General features: G+C 43.5%; 4 protein-coding genes across 5 annotated transcripts; 2 read left to right on the top strand and 2 right to left on the bottom strand.

Moving 5' to 3' along the window:
- Positions 1-178: 178 nt before the first annotated feature.
- iah1 (isoamyl acetate hydrolyzing esterase 1 (putative)) lies at positions 179-2,959 on the bottom strand. Its single transcript, XM_030081989.1, has 6 exons — positions 2,820-2,959; positions 2,568-2,620; positions 2,216-2,367; positions 1,938-2,099; positions 797-918; positions 179-566 (listed from the first exon to the last, which is right to left on the bottom strand). The coding sequence occupies exons 1-6, from the start codon at positions 2,880-2,882 to the stop codon at positions 390-392; spliced, it is 729 nt and encodes a 242-aa protein (XP_029937849.1). The 5' UTR covers positions 2,883-2,959; the 3' UTR covers positions 179-389.
- A 730-nt stretch (positions 2,960-3,689) lies between these two features.
- LOC115380782 (uncharacterized) lies at positions 3,690-5,256 on the top strand. Its single transcript, XM_030081988.1, has one exon. The coding sequence runs from the start codon at positions 3,711-3,713 to the stop codon at positions 4,758-4,760; it is 1,050 nt and encodes a 349-aa protein (XP_029937848.1). The 5' UTR covers positions 3,690-3,710; the 3' UTR covers positions 4,761-5,256.
- Positions 5,257-6,244: 988 nt separating this feature from the next.
- Positions 6,245-13,185, bottom strand: LOC115380781 (cleavage and polyadenylation specificity factor subunit 3). Of its 2 annotated transcripts, XM_030081987.1 has the most exons (19): positions 12,953-13,185; positions 12,788-12,851; positions 12,483-12,580; positions 12,112-12,240; positions 11,827-12,004; positions 11,633-11,722; positions 11,374-11,524; positions 11,019-11,194; positions 10,734-10,892; positions 9,953-10,099; positions 9,570-9,722; positions 9,329-9,437; positions 8,690-8,788; positions 8,442-8,536; positions 8,091-8,178; positions 7,750-7,816; positions 7,400-7,496; positions 7,146-7,294; positions 6,245-6,914 (listed from the first exon to the last, which is right to left on the bottom strand). In XM_030081987.1, exons 1-18 carry the CDS (start codon positions 13,021-13,023, stop codon positions 7,193-7,195), a joined length of 2,073 nt encoding a protein of 690 aa, XP_029937847.1. In that variant the 5' UTR covers positions 13,024-13,185; the 3' UTR covers positions 6,245-6,914; positions 7,146-7,192. The 2 variants fall into 2 exon arrangements, with proteins under 2 accessions (XP_029937847.1, XP_029937846.1); XM_030081986.1 differs by having other exon boundaries at positions 6,245-7,294.
- Positions 13,186-13,450: 265 nt separating this feature from the next.
- Positions 13,451-17,884, top strand: itgb1bp1 (integrin beta 1 binding protein 1). Its single transcript, XM_030081771.1, has 7 exons — positions 13,451-13,580; positions 15,277-15,384; positions 15,502-15,580; positions 15,695-15,825; positions 15,961-16,053; positions 16,304-16,453; positions 16,601-17,884. The coding sequence occupies exons 2-7, from the start codon at positions 15,313-15,315 to the stop codon at positions 16,670-16,672; spliced, it is 597 nt and encodes a 198-aa protein (XP_029937631.1). The 5' UTR covers positions 13,451-13,580; positions 15,277-15,312; the 3' UTR covers positions 16,673-17,884.
- Positions 17,885-18,281: the final 397 nt, after the last annotated feature.

The following is an 18,281-nucleotide window of genomic DNA, read 5'->3' as shown; positions in this document are numbered from 1 at the left end:
GACTGCCTTTATTCCGTTGGCTCTCCTGTATGGATGTGAACTGCTGGGTACAGATCTAGCAGATGCCATGTGTGATATATAGGATGGATAATGTGTATATTAACGTTTCTATGCTTTTTAAATGTCCACCTTTGTGTTCTTTTTTAGTTATTGCTTGCATTGACTACACATAACCTAATTATAATAATAAAAAAAAATCTTTATTGTGTATTTTACAAGATAATTGAGATACGTCTCACATTTCACATACTGGTCAATACATTTTTTCCCCCTCACTGTATCACTGTGTGTGTGTGTGTGTTATTTCAGTTCACCAGATCTGAAATTGCTCCACTGCTTCAAAACTAGGTCTTAGTCCAGTGTCATGCTCTCAACTCGCCAGGTCCTCCTCACTGCTCACACAGCAGGCTGCTCTCTGGGCTCGCGGCGTCCACGTCCCCCCAGTAGGGCAGGATGAAGGGCAGGTTGGCCATACGGCTCTCCAGCAGCCCCCACAGGTGCTCGGCCACAAACTGGTTACCCTTCTCTGAGAGATGAAGTCCATCTGAGAGGTAGACTGTGTAGTCCTGAGTGGCAGAAGACAAAACACAACTTTAATGGATTAATGGAAGATTTCTCTGGAGGCAGAGGGAGAGTGCTTTCTCAGGGGAACAAAATCTTGCACTGGTAAAAAGTGTAAGAAAGTGTAACAGGAAGAGGCAGCATCAGTAAAACAGGCTTTCATTATGACAAAGTTAAGCTTTCAAGGATTTACTTGTAAAAACAGCCTCCGAACTCAAACAGCGGCTCTGCCCACCTGTCCGTCTTTCTGCATGAGCGTCCAGAGGTCCAGGACGTCTGCGCCACACTGGCCGGCTGCCTGGACGCACGCCTGAGCGTACTGCCCTGCTACTGAGTTCAGACGATTCAGAGGACATCCTGCGAGAGAAACAGAGGGACATTCATAACCTCATAACTCATAAGCGTGAAAAACAAATCGAATAATTTGTACACAAAATGCCCAAATTTAACCTAAGTAGCAGTGTAAGAGTTCTCTGTCATTTATATTACAGTTTAGCTTAAAAAACTGTACTGACCAAGAATTCAAGCTCCTCTGTAATTTAATCTCATACCAAGACGTCAACACGAGAAGCAGAACAGGGTTTTCTGTTCTGTTAAAGCTGTGCAGCAAGGCCTTTGTGTGCGACTCGTGGCAAGGTCATTTTTATTAGGCCTCAGATTTTAAATGCTGAGTGTCTTCCATTATGACTGTTTACTGTTTGTTTTGACTAATGAAAATGAATTTTGTCACAGAGGTATTATCAGGAACAGTACAATCAGTACTGTTATGACACAGCCTGCAAACAGGTGAGCCCTGCTATACCCTAAAGTACATACAGAAAAGATAAATAAAAGATAATGTTTTAAACCTTGAAAGATGGAAAAAGCTTACACAAAACTAACCAGAATATCTTTCAATTATTTGATAAAAAAGACAGAAGCATTTCCAATTGTATTCATTTCTATAAAGAAAAAAAAAAAATTCCCCAGTCAAAAAAAAAAAAAAAAAAAATCAGACTTGTAGGCTAAAGCATAGGCAATATTAGTTTTTGAAGCCAAATATGGACTTGGGATCAGAAAATATGTTATGTGAAGCATGCAACAGTTGTTTTTTTTTTTTTTATACTTTCCCCCCAAAATGTCATTAATCTGTTTTTAAAAGCGATGCCTTGAAATAGTCCTGAGAAACAAAATGTGTGAAATGGAAAAGTGTAAAGAAAATAAGTACAACTAACTCTTTCGGCACATCCTTTGTCTTGACATGAGCATTCAGAGACACAAAGCAAAGGTCTGCAGCTATCACAGTGGTCGGTGCATGAGCACAGAGATGTAAGAGAAATGCATGTGTGTATGTGTATGTGTGTGTGTGTGTGTGTGTGTGTGTGTGTGTGTGTGACCTTTCAGTATGCACTCCTTCTCCCAGGCGGACTCGTGGAGAGGAGGCGGTGTGATGAAGATGACCCTGTCTGCGGACACACCGGCCGAGGCCAGGTGTGTGGCGATCTCCTTCAGGTTGTCTGAATACTCCTGCAGAGGGACGTGCTGCTGCGGGTTCTTATCTGGAAAAAGGACAACAGGGGTGTCAGTGTGTCCATCAGACATGAGGACATCACTCTTTCTGCTCTCACATGCTGATGATGATGATGATGATGAGGTTTCCTAGATGAAATCAGACCTTCGAGGGCGCAGTCGTTTGCCCCGAAGAAGACAGTGACAGCGACGATGTGGTGGTCCGCTGAGTTTTGGCTGCTGATGAGGCGAGGCAGGAGGATCTTGGCCCATCTGGAGTTGTAGCCTGACAGTCCTCTGTTCACCACGTCACACTTTCTGATGGGGCAAAACAAGGGTCAGATTTACAGCAAAGTTAACACACAATCTGCATGCATCAGGAACAGTAACATCTCTGCTCAGAGCTGTGACAGGACAGGGGTGCAGCAGTCCAGAGCTGCTTGAATCTCAGTGATGAACATTATTAGTTTGTGTCACTTAATCTGAGCTGCCACCAAGATAAAGAGGCAAACACTCACCTCGCTAGTCTGTTGGCTAACTCTGAGCCCCATCCGCCGGCTTGGAAAGCAAACTGAAAGACACAACACCACACCGTCACCCAGGTTAGACACAACTCTCAGGTTCAAGAGCGACTCAGACACTCTCAGTCAGCCAAAAGCTGAAACTAGCAAACTGAGACAGAAAGAGCAAGAGAGAGCAAGAGCACGAATAAAACAGTCACAGGTTATCAGACTGACGGTGTGTGAAGCCCAATATCGCCGCGAACTGACCTGAGTGATGGAGTCGCCGAATAACACCAGCTGAGGCCAATTTATTGTTTTTAATTTGGACATGGTGCTTCCTCAAAGGGGAAAGACTGATGTGCTTACCCAGCAGGCCTTGCGGGGCCGAACAGACCCGAAGAGTGAGCACGGAAACTGCCGAGAACCAGATTTTAGGATTTTTTTTTTCCCCCACAGAAGCAAGTTTGACCTAAATACTATAAATTATAAATCATAAATGCTATATTTATAAGATGATTTGGTTAAAACAAACAAACAAACAAAAAAAAAACTCCCTTTATATGTTAAAGATTCTGATTTTAAAACATATTTGACTGCTGCTGAAATTTTAAAATTCAGAAATCACAACTTTTTTTTTTAACTATTAGATAACGCATGCATTTCAAATTTACTCCAATTAGTCTGCAGACGCTGACGTTTTTTTTTTCTTTTTCCTACATTTTGTTATTTGTTGCTTATTGTAATTGACTATATATTATTTTCATACTGAAGTATATTTACAGCAACTTTTCAAACGAAAAAAAAAACTGCAACATGTATACCTCATGTACTTGACTTGAATTTAATCAAATGAAGGAAAGAAAAAAACAGCCCTGGTGTTTTTTATTTGTATTTTTCAATTTTCGTACGCTGAAAATTGTTGAAAACTCCGCGAGCCTATGTGGCGAGTAAATGTGACAAAAATGGAAATGTGCAGAAATCCAGATTTTGGGATTTTATCCCGCAGAGTCCTGGGGCAGTTATTCATCACCACCACAGAAACTCCATTCAAATTGATTACCAGCTAAATGTCGGACCCTCTACTCAACACTAGGGGGCGCTCGACTTAGCGCCTCCTTCTCAGTTCACGGAAGTGACTCTTCTTTGCTCCTTGTAAACATGGCAGGGGTCAGGCTGCGACTCGGGAAGGGAGCCTACAGTTTTGCGCACAAATCGTGTCCCCGGCTCTTTTTGGGAGGTCAAAACAAACCCGGTAAACACACCGTGCACGTTTCGTCTGTGTCCGCGGGGTTCCTGCTCGGTGACGCTCAAACAGCCCCGGGTGTCGGAGCGACTTGCCGGCAGGACGTGACCGCTGGAGCCGGCGAGGGCTCTTACACAACTGGAAACTCACCGTCCCGCAACTTAGACGAGCTCGACGATGCGGGGAATCTTCCTGAATTTCACCACAAACATGGACTTGGGGAGGAAGGACTACTTTTTACCTGGACGCGGGGCGGAGAGCCTCCGGTCACCGCGGCGACACACTGCGCTCCTGGGGCCAAAGCCGAGTTCCGGAGGAGCCTCCACTCCTCCAGGCTGGCACAGAGCCTCCTCCGCCGACACTTACCTTTAGGCCACGGACAGGCTGTATTTATCAGGGCTTATAACACCTCTGGAGAGCGGTCCGAGCCCCTGTATAAAACTAAAACTGGCTATTATGACATCCTGGAAGTGTCTCCAAACGCCACTCAAGCGCAGATAAAAACCGCGTACTACAAGCAGTCCTTCATCTACCACCCGGACAAGAACGCAGGCAGCGAGGAGGCCACGGTGCGCTTCTCCGAGATCAGCGAGGCCTACACCGTGCTGGGCAACAAGGCGCTCAGGAAGAGGTACGACCGGGGCCTCCTGAGCCAGTCGGACCTGACCAGAGCCACCAAACCCTCCGTCAAGGACGCCAGCGGCAGCGGCGGCGGCGGCTCCAAACAAGCCACGACCCGCAGGTCCGTCGTGGGCACAGACAAGAGCGTCTTCGACTTCGACAAGTTCATCAAGGCTCACTACAGCGAGCAGTTTCAGAGAGACAAGAACATACGGATGCGGAAAGAGGAGATGCTGAGGAAGAAGACCGAGGCGGTCAGCGAACGGGAGCTGGGCAAGCTGACGGAGGTTGCCGTGTGGACGCTGCTGGCGATCGCCCTGGCAATAATGATCAGCCTAAAGTGAAATGGATCAACATGGATGAAATGGGTGTGTGCATGTTGTTATTTTGGCTTGTAGAGGGCAGGTGGTATGGTGAGTAGGGCGACTGATGTGTCCTGGAAGCCAGGGACTGAGCTCCTACCAGCTCCAGGAGGGCTGATCTGTGTCTGATCTTGACCTTTGACCTCTCTCTGGACAGAGGAGGTGAACAATAATTACCCTACAGGGATTAATTAAGTCTCACACTAAATTAGCAAAATGTCAGGCATTATTGATGACACCAACAGCTTGAACTTTAGAGTAGGGCTGCACGATATAAACAAAATTTCATACCTCGATATTTATACCCACTGTCTCAACAGTGATACAATATGACTATGGGTTCATACTTGTTTGAAATTTTAAGTGTTGCAACAGAGAAAGCTAAGCATTCAAAAAAAAAAAAAAATCATAATAATATCAAATGGACAGAGAAAATGTAGTTACTTCACAAAGTATCTTGTTGATCAGAGCAGACCAGCCACTGTCTTAGGCTGACCCTAACCCAAACTTTGATATCGTCTGTATTGTTGCCTTTTGAGATATGAATATTGCACATGTTTATATCTAGAGGATGATATATCGTTCAGCCCTACTCTACAGCAGAAGTTTTTCCAGAGGATCAAATTTCCCTCTTTCTCTCGATAGCTGCTAATCTATGGAAAAACCGAGTCCAAGTACTTGAATTTCCTCAGTCTGTCAGTGTGCACCACAGCACAGCCACGCTTAATACTCAATGTGTGTCTGACAATCCACTGGTCGGTTGAAATAAGGAAACATTTAACATGGGGATGGGTATTCTGCGTCCCAAGTGAGATGTTTTATTCATTGCACCTTTAGTTCTGCAGTCTTTATTTTCCTTGTCACATGTGATGAACCCCAAGCCCAGCAGGAACACCACACGATGCTGTGTACGCTGTGGTGTCCACGCTTCCACTACATGCTGACAGAGGAAGCTTCAGTGGTTGATTTACAACCTGTTCGTGCTACGGTTCCACTCCTTTGGCTTTTATAAAGTCGTTTGACAAGCAGCTTGTTTTAGTTTTATTGGTGAAATATAGAGTGGATTATTGACATGTACAGTATTGTATTTTGAGGTTGTGCTAGGAAGTGTAACTCCTAGGAGTGGCTTTAATGATGTCTTGAGAATCAGTCACATGTGCGGTTACAGACGTGGCTGAACAGCAGTGATGTGATTACAGACAGGTAGTTCAGTAGAAGAATGTGCCAAAGATGCCATTACTGCAAAAACATGTCATGTCTCCTGATATTTAACAAATAAATTATTTCTAAGGAGTGCTTGTTGGAGCACAGGGAAAAAAAAATATGGCTTGTTTCTTTGTTTGCATGCATTACCAATTTTAACCACCAAAATAAAGTGGTGTGTCTTGTTTTTTATAGCAGCATTCAGTAGATAACCTCTGATCAGGTGTCAGTAATATCGTATGATTATTATAGGAAAACACCAGTGGATAAAACACAACAAATAAAATTTATTATGGGTATAAAAATAACAAACAGTTCTAGAACAATGGTCAAGAAAACATTACATTACTGGCCAAAAAATAAAAAAAAATACAACTGACAGTAGTGGATGCACAATTGTCTTAAATTAACGGAACACACTGCTGTTACATACATTGATCGCCGAGGTTTAGTGCACTAACAAATTCACTATTAACATCAAAGTAAACAAAACAAGTGCATTTCAGTTATTCGTCAACATATTCTCTACAGAAGTACAGTACATTTAAGTTCTTGAAAACATAACATACTTGCACATAAACAACCCAAGTAAGAACACAACTCTCTTAACTGTCCTTGCACTCTGCTGTTGGTTGCTTGTAATGTAGAAGATCAAGGAATTTAAGCTTATTTTACTTTGTAAATGGTTCAAGAGCATCAGCTTAATGCTGTCAACTCAGGATGCACATCAGTATTCACCCTCTGGACAAATAAGGGACCGATCCGGTCTTTCCAGGTCCTTAAGAGCCTCCTTAAACCACGTTGACAAAGGTGCTGGTCAGAGAAGTCAAAAAGGTTGGATACCTCACTGGGATTGGCCGTTGAGGCTGTCAATCACCACTCAGGCAGTTGCTAAAAGACCAGCACCGGGCCACTTCCTGACTAAATTACAATCTATAAATGGTACACAACCAGTGAGACTGGCTCATTTGCATTGACATCAACCTTCCACATTTAATTTTGTGATATGGGACGGGTGAAAACCTACTGAGCTTTCCTAATCCCAGTCAGAGATTCCTATATGCTCACTTTCACTGCTGTTTAAATATTCTTCCACTGTGACTCATTAGGTCAGTGGTCAAGTCTGTTTAGTTACACACCCATCTGCCACTCTATCAGACCTAACCTGTGTATGTGCTTCTTCATGTATCCGTCATCCACCCTACATGTTGTCAGATGGTGGGGTTGAGAGCGTCGTAGAGCCGCTGCACAGCCAGCTCCACCATCTCCTTCAGAGAGTCGTCCTCTGCGCTGTCGTCCTCGTAGCACACCGTCTGAGGAGTGCACGAGAATCTTGTGAGAAAGATTGCGAGAAAAACAACAAATATCTGCCTGACATGTTCATCTGTGCCGGTCATGACATGCTGACAGTTTCTCACCCTTGTTTCCAAGCAAATCTGGACAGTCTTCCCGTCTACTGTCACAGCGATGTTTTTCCCATCACTGAAATCTACACACTCCTCACCAAACATGTCCCTGCAGAGAGAGAGAGAGACAGAAAGGCTCATGACTAAGGAAAAACTCTTCCCGTGAGAATTTGCTCACTAAGTTTTGTAAATCTACATGTGAATCTGTTGTGTTAAATTTTGTGAAATGTAGCAAGTAACGATGCCTCTGGAGAGGTTAGTGTTATCCATCCGGGAAATGTAATTTCTCGCTTGTTTAGGCTTTACTGACCATTCAACAGTAAAAGCAAGTCACACAGACGGATCGCCTGTGTGATACTCACTGCAACATGACCTCCAGCCTGGCGTGGAACACGTCCAGGTCCACAATGGCGCTCTGGCTCTCCATCACTGTTGGTGAAACAACACAAAAAACAAGCCTGGCTTTGTTGAGCATGCTCATTTTCTAATTTTTTAATTCCAGTGATTCAGTGATGATGGTGTTATGTTCGCAGTGGTCCATACCAAACCTTTTCTCACATCTGGAAAATACAATTTGTAGGCCAGGGCATCTCTGGAGCACCATGATACTTAATTTACAACACTTTGTTTATTTATTAATCGCCATATTGCAATTTCAGTAATACTGTATAATTTGTTCAGCCTTAACGGTGGCCAAACCAACCTTTCTGAGCCTTCGGGTTGGACTGGACCTCCAGCACCACCGTGGTGACAGCATCAGCGTACATGTCATTCAGGGGGTTAGCTATCCACTGGACAAGGAGACAAGGAGAAAGAAGGGTTGAGTTTATTGTAGCCAATACACAATTCAGCTGGAGGACAGAGGCTTTTTATGAGGCAGCTGTGTAACTCAACTGGAGTGAACTGAAGGAAACACTGTGAGAAAGCAGGAATTATCACAAATATGTGCTTGATGAATAGATTTTTGCAAACATGAATTGAATTGATAAGACATCTGGGAGTCCTGACAGATAAAAATGCACAACAGCAAGATACAAAACTCATGACCTCTCACCTCCAGCAGCACCATGCCAACCTCGTGGATCAGAGTGATGTTTTTAAAGATCTTCAAGGTGTTCTTCTCGGTTCCGTCCAGCTCCTCCACATCACCTGAGACACACGACAAAGTGACCGCTGGGTTTTTGCGTGAATGGAAATATGCCTGGTGCACTTAAGGGTTTATTTCCAAAGGTTCACACATAGTATACATCAGTGCAAAGCTATCGCTCACACAGCACACGTGGGCAGCCCCGGCGGTCTTACCGGTGAGGTTCCTCAGGTGGCAGACGAGCAGGGAGTAAGGTCCAGTGAAGGGGATGGCCTGGGTCTGTTTCACCGTGCTCATAGCCAGCTCTGTGTAGGCTGCACGGCAACACATGAGCACATGAAGCCACAGGCGTTTGTGGCTCAGAATCAGAATCAGAAAGACTTAATTTATCCCCGAAGGAAAACCGGGTCAGTTGCAATTGCTCAAATTGTCGAGGGAAAAATATATTCTAGCATGAGTGAAATCATAAGAAATAGAGCAAGAAAATAAGAAATATAAAAGATGTAAAAAAAATATGTGCATTAATCCTACAAGAATATTACAGCAATATATATTTAAGAGTACTGATGGTTATTTAGCTTTTTATTCTTTCTCATTTCTAGAATTTGTTGAGAGTGTATAATGATGTTGAATTTGCATAGCCATATTGGTGCAAAATCGGTGCACAGTTTACATAGAAAAGGACTATTTTCATTCCAGCTCAAACATTCATGATATCAGTTGCTATATATTGCTAATTGGTGAATTTTTTCCTCTCTAAAATCAGTACTGGTCTCAAAAATCCCATATCGGTCAGGCACTACCCATCATATCCACTACAGGCTGGGGAGTTTGTGAAAGTGGCAGTTACTCACTGGACAGGTCTGAGGGAGTGAGGATGTGGTAGTTGAAGTTTTTCTTCACTAATATGCCGGACACCCTCTGGCCCTGGAAACACTTCTTATCAGCCAGAGAGCCCATCACCTGAGAAGAGGCGCAGTATGCAGTGACTCCACTTCCTCCTGGTCTCAGTCAGCACCTCATCTTGCTGCTGCTTTAAATAATTCTCAAGATGAACAGGGGAAGATGGCAAAAGCAGACATGCACTGTATTTACCTTGGCCAGTTTCTCCCCTCTGAAGTTGAGGGTGACGGCCTCGGTGTTTCGGGGGTTGTGGACCTCGATGTGAACCTGGTCGTTGTCCTCGTACTCCCTGATCAACGCGGCCTTCAGGCGGGCCATCTCGTTCTGCTCCCCGTGGACCAGGATCTGAGAATTTAACAGAATAACTCTTTAAAAGTATAATTTGCTTTTACAGTTTTTACTCATTACTTTTCAAATGTCCCAGGCCAAATATAAAGTTTTATTTCTGACAGTTTTGAAGGACTTTTAGCGGCCTTAATTCTCCTGGTCATGTGCAGAAACCGGGGTGAGGGGACACAGAAAAAAACACTAAATGAAAAGCAAAGGCAGACAGTGAGAGGCTCTTAGTCTCCTACCACGTGCGGAGGCTTGAGTGCCCTGATGAACTCGCTCGTCTGCTGGTAGTCCGTGTGGGCGGAGAAGGAGATGTAGTCCACAGACATCTTCAGCTGCAGCTTCTGACCTGACATGGTGGTGATCTCCTCCGGCTCAGACATGATGTGCTGCAGAATGTACATCACACCACACAGAAGAATTAATACTTATGTACCGAGTCCAAGACGAGTGTTTTTAGTCTCCATAGTATCAATGCAACTTGGTCCCTCGCTCTGCAACTCAGTGTTGTTATTCGAATGTCTCTTCAGCCTGTATCTTTAATTATTAAAACACTAAAAGACTGTAAATTAAATTGAGAAAACATATCCACACTTGTATTATTACAGCAGGACATTTCATACAGTTCACTTGTAACATGGTGCTCTTATTCTGATGTAGCCTGTAGGTTTAAATACTTCAATACTCACAAAGTTTCTGTTAGTCTGTTAGAGTTTTTAAATCAAGCAGTGTCCACTGAATGGGATTTTTTCTAAATTGTGACATTCCCTGACAATGAGTTGCTTTATTGTTATATACTTTGTACATATTCAACAGATGCTCATGATTCAGTTTTAGAGGGCTACCAAAATTAAGGTAAGAAACTATATTTCTAGCACAGAGTGAAATTTAGTGTTTTTGGATGATCATTTGTCAGTCTTAAATTCAAAATATTATGTCATCTGTCATACTGATAAGCTCTTGAACCCCTACATGCTGATCTTGAACAAATACATAAGTGATCACACCACAGTGAGCTCTGACCTTGGCCAGCGTGCCCTCCACACAGTACCCGGCGATGATGACTCCGTTCCTCTTGTCGGTGCACCAGCTCTCAAACAGCTCCCTGGACAGCCCGCTCTGCATCATACCCGGAGACGCCATCACCACACTGGGACCAATGTCATCGAAATGATCCATGCTCTGGAGAGAACACACACCGAGGTCACAGCGCCTTCAGCTGCTGTGTTTAAATGTCCAGCAGCACACACACACACACACACACACACATGATGAAAACAGATGATTACACCAAGGTAAAGTCTTTACCTTGAGGTTGCTGATGTGCTTGAAGACGAAGGGGTTGTTGATATTAATGGCCTTGCGGATCTTGTCGTTCATGGCGTTGACGTAGGTCTGGTACACGGCCATGCACTTCTTGGCCAGGGACGAAGCGTAGTAGATGGGGATGTCATGGAGCTCCGGGTGGTTCTGCCAGTACTCATCTACAGAGGAACATGAAACACAACCTCTGAAATGTGATGGGCAAAGTGACTATTAATAAATTGCAGTACAAAGCAAATTCATGGCAACTTGACAAAACAGCACTGCAGTTGGGTCACAGTGAAGTAACGCCTTGACGGTGATAATTCCCACAGCGGAGAGGCTGAAGTGAACGTCTCACCCAGGATGAGCAGCAGCTCCTGAGCTCGGCCCAAGGCGAACACGGGGATCAAACAGCGGCCTTCCCTGTTCACAATGTCATGGACGGTGTTACAGAAGCGGGCCTCGCGCTCCTCCCTCTTCTCATGAATGTGGGTGCCGTAAGTGGACTCCTGCCAAAACAATAACACCGCTTAACATGCTGTGATCACTTTGTAAACAGATGACAAACAACATTCACCACTACAAATCAGAATACATGCAAAGCCCTTTAGGCATACTATGATTAGGATGTCGGGCTTGACGCTGGGAATCTCAGCTGCCATCAGATGCCTGTCCTCTTGTCGGGAGAAATCTCCGGTGTACAGCAGCTGGGGAGGGACAAACCACGTTAAGTACACCTCACACAGAAAACAAGGCAGGTAATGGATTTATTTAGTGGAAAGTAGCACTCTGTCTGTGATGGAGTCGTTACCTTCACTCCAGCTATTTCAATCATGAACATGGCGGCTCCCAGCACGTGACCAGCATGGTAGCACCAGAACTTGATTCCAGCCACTTCCTTCACCTCATGGAAGTTGATGGTCTCGATCTTGTCCATGCTCTCCTCCAGGTCAGTCTCGGTGTACAGCATGTCGTCTGCAGAGATGTTGCTGCAAGAAAACAAAACACAGACATATTAAGAACAGAGGTGTGATACTGTCTGTCAGATATTTCGCTGTTAAAAGAAAAGATACCTATTCTTTCTAGAGTGGCATACCTGACTTTGACGTAGTCAGACAGCAGCCAGCGGTAGATGGCCTTGGTGGCGTGAGTCATGAAGGTCCTGCCTTTGAAGCTGGTCTTCTGGAGGAACCAGGGCAGGGCTCCACAGTGATCCAGGTGGAAGCTGGTGACAGGAGACATCGGGTATAGGCCTTAAATTTAGGGATGCACGATAATATCGGCATGACAAGGCCTAAAAAAAAGAAGATTTCTGCCCTGGTTGTCTCGTCTTGGTGCATCTGGCCATTTTGGCGGAGATGGTAGAGGATCTTGCAGACAGCACAAGGCTGCAGAAATCCATTCATTCATTCAACACCATTCAGTTTCTATGTACAAGACAAAGACGAGTGATTCCATGAAACTCACTGGCTGATGAGCAGCAGGTCTATCTCGGCCGGGTCGATCAGGTCTATGTAGGGGAGGGCATCCATTCCCTCTAAGCCAGGGTGGATGCCACAGTCCAGCTGCCAGTCACACAGGAGAGGACACAGATTTGCATGTTAAACATATTAATTACTAAATAACACACCACCCAGCCTATTTACTACTGCTGTCTACCAGTTGATATACTAGCATGTGACATGTAGGTGGTCCTGCATCGTGCAGAGTGCATAGACATAACTAATAACAATGACAATTAATTACAAGATGCATGGAGAACAACAACCCACCATGATTTTCCTCCCTTTGAACTCCAGGATGATGCAGGACCTGCCGACCTCCTGCCCAGCGCCCCTGTACGAGACAAATGATCATGTTTTCATGTGTTTATTGATATTACAGCTACATCGTCACTCTAGGTTCAGTAAATATGAAAATCACTGCTGGGAACTCACAAGGGTCGAATGAGGAGCTGGTCGCTTTCCTCGGCTGGGACAACCATATCTACTTTGCGCTTCGCAGCCATGGCCACTTCACGCTGTTTGGGGTTTAAGAGAGGAAAAATGGCAGCTACATTAAATCCCTACGCTGAAAACATGTAGAAGCTGGGAAAACATTGTCTGCCAGTGCGATCAGGCTGTGTTGTTGTTGTTGAATGAATGAGAGGGCGGTCTCTCCTGTTGAGACACTTCCGGTGGTCAGCCAAAATACCGCCGATGGGAATCCAACGCGCCGGGTGAAGTTAGTTCCGAGAGTCCTACGCCGCACATGAATAAATTAATAAAAGGCGGAAGGATACATAGTTATCGTGAATATAAAATATACCACGAATTATCCATGCACTTCCAAGCTTTGCGTCTTAGAGTTTCACTTTCAGCCTCTGGTTATATTTGCTCCGTATGCCACTATTTTTTTTTTTTTTTTTTTTTGGTCTGGGCGTTGACTTTTAGCGTCCCCTTTAAGCGGAGCTGGGTGGAGGCTGTGAAACTCAAAAAGGAAACTGAAGTGTCAACTGTAGATAAACAGAAAACTACTAGTCCTTTGAAGCGGGAGCCCTCTAAACTGACCACCTTACAAACACAGGTATGTCCTGTGTAGTAAATGTGCAATAACGCGTTTGTGTTGTGTTGGTAAAAGTCACCGGGTTTTAACTTGGTGTGTGAGAGTGAGACTGCGGCGGGGACCTACTAACATCTGGGTAATTTGTTTATCCTAGCAACGGGGATTATTTAACGACTAGTGTACCATATTTCTAGCCCATGTTCATTTGTAAAGACAGGTGATACACAGGTAAATGTGTGGCGTCGACAGTGCAGATATTAATTCAGTTTTAAAGTTGTTTTTAGGCTGTGTAGTATAGTTAGTTAGTAGCCAGCGCCGTTACAAATGCCCAGAGCCGTTATCCTAATGTTGGGCACCGCGGGTAACACAAGTAATAATGTTGATACTTAATGATGATACTTAAAAAAAAATTGAAATTAATTTTTATTATATATACGCTAATAATGATGTGTTGTTCTTCCGCCAAGCAAGATACACAGACGGGTGGCAAAAATCAACATAAAGTGTCTCAGTAAGTAGTATGGCTGGGCGATCAATTATCGCGATATCTTTGACCAAAGACCTTGATATAGCCTAGCTATTGTAGGAATGACTATTAGTGCTTTCATAAGATATTTATACACGAGATTTTTTTTGCTAAATAATGATTTGTAATGTGGATGTGATGGCCAAGCAGGTACAGACAAATAATAAAACACCTATGATAGTCTGCTGAGTTCAGAAGAGTGCATTTCTTTACTGTAATGCAGCCTTTCAAACTGAGAAAAGACAACACTTATGCCACATCACGATACTGCAATATCCAGGTCTCTCAAACTGGAGGGATGGAGCTCCGTTTTTCCAGAAGATACTGTACATAAAGAGAGATATTATAGTAGGGTTGCAGTGCATGGAGTCCTTGTTATAGATCAATGTACATTTGAGAGTTCAGTGGTGCAAAAATCATTGGCACTGCTCTACAGAGATGTAAGAGTTGTCCTACACCATCCTCTTGACATGATGTGAATCATGTTCAGTGGCCCTCACAGTCATAATCTCAATCCATCTGAACACCCATGGGAAATCTGGACCAGCATGTTAGACAGCACCATCATCAAAACAACAAATGATGGAATTTGTTTTTGAATAATGTTACTCCGTCACTCCAATAGTGTTTCAGAGATGAGGAAAATCTATGGCAAGGTGCATTGAAGCTGTTCTTTCAAGACACTTTGCGAATTTCCTGCGGGATGAATAAAGTATCTATCTATCTATCTATCTATCTATCTATCTATCTATCTATCTATCTTTATGTTGTTGTTTTTTTCTTGAATTTGTCACCTGTCTGTATTCCTAAACAGTAGCAGGGCAAGGTGGTTGCTAAGCAACACACAAGCAATGCAGCTGAGGAGTTTCACCCAAATCAAGATATCCACCATGTGGAAAAAAACCTGCTCCTGCTCTACTAAAACAGTGGCTGAGTTTCAGGCAGCAACATGTTTCCAAAATGGTTTTTGGAGTGAAACCCATTAAATTCAGTGTGATTCAGTGGTTGTCATGTGAATTATGCTGGCAAGAGACAAAAAATAGCATTAGGTCATTATGTTGCTGAAGGTCCACAGTCATTTATTGGCTTTGACCTACAGTCCAGCGTTAGTTGTCAAAGCTGTCACCTTTACAAAGACATGAAAGCCAATCCTGCAGTGTGTTTTAACACCCTGTGGTCTGTGATGTTCAGGTCAGGGGGGCTGGAGGGCCGTCGTCATGGTGAAGGATGTTTCGCAAAGTGAAAAAGCGCCACAGCAGCAGCAGCTCTCAAAGCAGTGAGATCAGCACCAAGAGCAAGGTACAAGCCTGTTCAAACACACACACTTGGCCACAGTGAAATGTGACATGCAGGACAGATCTACAGTCTCCCTGCTGAGCTCAGCCACGGTCTTACTGTGCTTCTGTCTTTGTGTAGTCTGTGGACTCCAGTTTGGGAGGTCTGTCCAGGTCAAGCACTGTCGCCAGCCTTGACACAGATTCCACCAAGAGCTCAGGTCAGACCAGCCAACACGATTGCTACCTAATTCTTCCCAGCTTTCTTTCCTCACATCCTTCCTCCTCCTGCCCTCCTCTTCTCTAGCTGACTGTTTGACGTGCGGTCCCTGCAGGTAACAGTGCATCAGAGACATGTGCCGAGTTCAGGGTCAAGTACGTGGGAGCCATCGAGAAATTACAGTTTGACATGAGCAGGACCCTCCAGGAGCCTCTGGACCTCATCAACTACATCGATGCCGCTCAGGTATAAGAACATGGGGAAAAACAATCTCCTTACCTGCACAGTGGCAAAGAGTGGGTGGATGCTCTCACTTACAGTTACCTGTATGTGAAATTACGATATGCAAAACACACTAAATGTTCTGCTTTCTTCTCACAGCAAGATGGAAAGTTACCCTTTGTGCCTGGAGATGAGGAGATGATTTTGGGAGTTTCCAAATATGGAGTCAAAGTGGCTTCGTTGGACCAATGTGTGAGTTTTTCCAACCAAAGCCATAAAAAAGACATTGGGGCTGTGTAATATTACCATGTCAGCATCATCATCATCAGCATCATCAGCATCACGTATCGGCATGGTGATGAACTCATTGTCATATTTATTACTGCTTTAATACACAGTTTCACATGAGGCTGCTGACTCAGACATTTCACCTGTTACCATTTCTCCAACTAATGGCAATTCTTAAGTCAGTAACCAAGTGTTTAATCGTACCTCTGGTTAGGATGTGCTGCATCGCCACCCTCTCTACTTGATTGTGCGTATGCTGTGTTATGATGATGGACTGGGTGCAGGAAAGAACCTCCTGGCTCTCAAAACCACTGACGCGAAGCAAGAGGAGTGCAGTATCTGGGTGTACCAGTGCAGCAGCTCGGTAAGCAAAAATAAAAGAGGAAAAAGAGATTTTTCTCATGTTATTACAAACCTGTGTATATCATGTAGTATGGAAACAGCTAAACTGCTGCTAAATATCATTGTTTGATTTTTTTTCTCTCCCCCATGTTGTTCTCCATCTTAACAGGAGCAGGCTCAGTCCATCTGCAAAGTGCTGTCAGCCTCTTTTGACTGTGCCTTGACATCAGACAAGCCCTGAGGCTAGAGAAATGCTAGCTGACATCCGTCTAAAAGGGAAACTGAGCGCTGGCAGAATCATGCAGTAATTTATCAGGGGATCACCAGGGCTGCCTGCTGATTGTCAAAAAAAAATACAACATTTTTGTTTTGCTTAGTTTTGTTTTGTGCAACTTTGCTTTGTCCACCTGGAGACAATTTACGGTAAAAATGATGGATTTGTAGACAGTTGCAAGACAACCCTTGTGTGTTGTTTTCTGGTTAGTTTGCCAGGAAGCACGAATCAAGCCTTTGTTAAGATTCAACCAATGCCTTAGCTGACAGCAAAGTCAGATCACTCTCCTGGAACGTCTTGCACTATCACAACCCCGGCGTTGCCTCATTTTCCATTCTAGACCAGGACTACTTTGTTTAAATTGCTTCTTTCACTTGGCATGTTTTCTTTACCTCACGATTCCTTGACCAAAATCAAGCTCAAAAAACGAGCAAGGTCATGGAAAGGTTACGAGAGAGGAAAAAGGATTGCAGTTTTTTTTCCTCAACATTCAAACACAGTCTACCATTTCAGCATTGTAATGAACATTATTTAATGTAAATAAGGATACTTGGTACATAATGTTGTAAACCATCTATAGCAGCTGTGTGAACATATGGTAATCTGTGGGAGACACTGTATCTGTTTGTGGACAAACTACACGGTACATGGATTTGCTGATGTGCACATGCAGGGTTTAGCTGAAGAAATTCAGTGATCATGTGGAAGCCACTCAGATCGCTCTGTGTTTCATGATTTCTTTTTTTTTTATTAAATTGAGACAATATTGGTACACATGGCAGTCACTGTCTGATTTAAGGGTATGTTACATAGATGCTTTAATTTTATGCCACATCCTTAATTTTTTTTTTTTTTTTTGGTCCCAAATGCTTTACATCCAAAATATGTATGGTACTGGCTTCATGTTTTTAACCAACGATTAAAGGTGCATTAATTTAATTAGGTTTGTACATACCAGAAACATCGTAATATGGTCTTATTTGCATATGAAAATTTTTGCATTATTGTTTACAGCTCTGGTACTCTCTTACTAACAACTGCACCATGTACAGTACACAGTGTTAGTGTTTCTCTCTCTGTCTATACCTCTTTGTCTTTCCTCCATTTTGCCTCGGTCCAGTTGGGATTGGATCAGATAAAAATAATAATAATAATAATAAAAATGGAAGCGTTTGGTACAATAAAAGAGTGGAATTATTACTGGTTTTAATGGAAAGTGTGATTTTTTTCCTTTTCTTTCCTTGTCATTTGTTCCTTTCAGTGGATGTTTTTAAAAATGGCTTTGACTCTGAATTGCCTGAATTGCTGCACCTCTTGTCAGGGTGAGCATAAATACTGCTACAAAATCCTGTTCTGGTTGTCCAGTACTTTGCACTGACCTCCCTTATGCTGTGAACACATAATAAAACAATATGAGCGCATGCTAGAATATTCTCCATCAGAGGGAGCTCTTGATACACTGCACTCTTTCTACCGTCCCTCAACACAATTTAGAGTTACAAAAACACAAGCATTATTTGAAATTAGTCAACGTTAGAAAAATACAAGTAATTTTACCCACAAACATGCAGTTATT

This window comes from Myripristis murdjan, chromosome 22 (genome assembly GCF_902150065.1).
Source record: "Myripristis murdjan chromosome 22, fMyrMur1.1, whole genome shotgun sequence".
Classification (NCBI taxonomy): Eukaryota; Metazoa; Chordata; class Actinopteri; order Holocentriformes; family Holocentridae; genus Myripristis; species Myripristis murdjan.
Note: the sequence above shows the minus strand (reverse complement) of the source record. Positions and strands in the feature narration are given on the sequence as shown.

Excerpts from the sequence above, each read along its gene's own strand:
- LOC115380781 (XM_030081986.1), bottom strand. The coding sequence starts at position 13,023 with ATGGCTGCGAAGCGCAAAGTAGATATGGTTGTCCCAGCCGAGGAAAGC. Across the intron at positions 12,005-12,111 it reads TCTGACTACGTCAAAGTCAG|CAACATCTCTGCAGACGACA; the intron begins GTATGCCACTCT and ends GTTTTCTTGCAG. Across the intron at positions 9,723-9,952 it reads CACTCAAGCCTCCGCACGTG|ATCCTGGTCCACGGGGAGCA; the intron begins GTAGGAGACTAA and ends TTAAATTCTCAG.
- LOC115380782 (XM_030081988.1), top strand. The coding sequence starts at position 3,711 with ATGGCAGGGGTCAGGCTGCGACTCGGGAAGGGAGCCTACAGTTTTGCG.
- iah1 (XM_030081989.1), bottom strand. The coding sequence starts at position 2,882 with ATGTCCAAATTAAAAACAATAAATTGGCCTCAGCTGGTGTTATTCGGC. Across the intron at positions 2,621-2,819 it reads TCGGCGACTCCATCACTCAG|TTTGCTTTCCAAGCCGGCGG; the intron begins GTCAGTTCGCGG and ends TGTGTCTTTCAG. Across the intron at positions 919-1,937 it reads GAAGGAGTGCATACTGAAAG|GATGTCCTCTGAATCGTCTG; the intron begins GTCACACACACA and ends TTTCTCTCGCAG.
- itgb1bp1 (XM_030081771.1), top strand. The coding sequence starts at position 15,313 with ATGTTTCGCAAAGTGAAAAAGCGCCACAGCAGCAGCAGCTCTCAAAGC. Across the intron at positions 15,826-15,960 it reads ACTACATCGATGCCGCTCAG|CAAGATGGAAAGTTACCCTT; the intron begins GTATAAGAACAT and ends TTCTTCTCACAG. Across the intron at positions 16,454-16,600 it reads TGTACCAGTGCAGCAGCTCG|GAGCAGGCTCAGTCCATCTG; the intron begins GTAAGCAAAAAT and ends CCATCTTAACAG.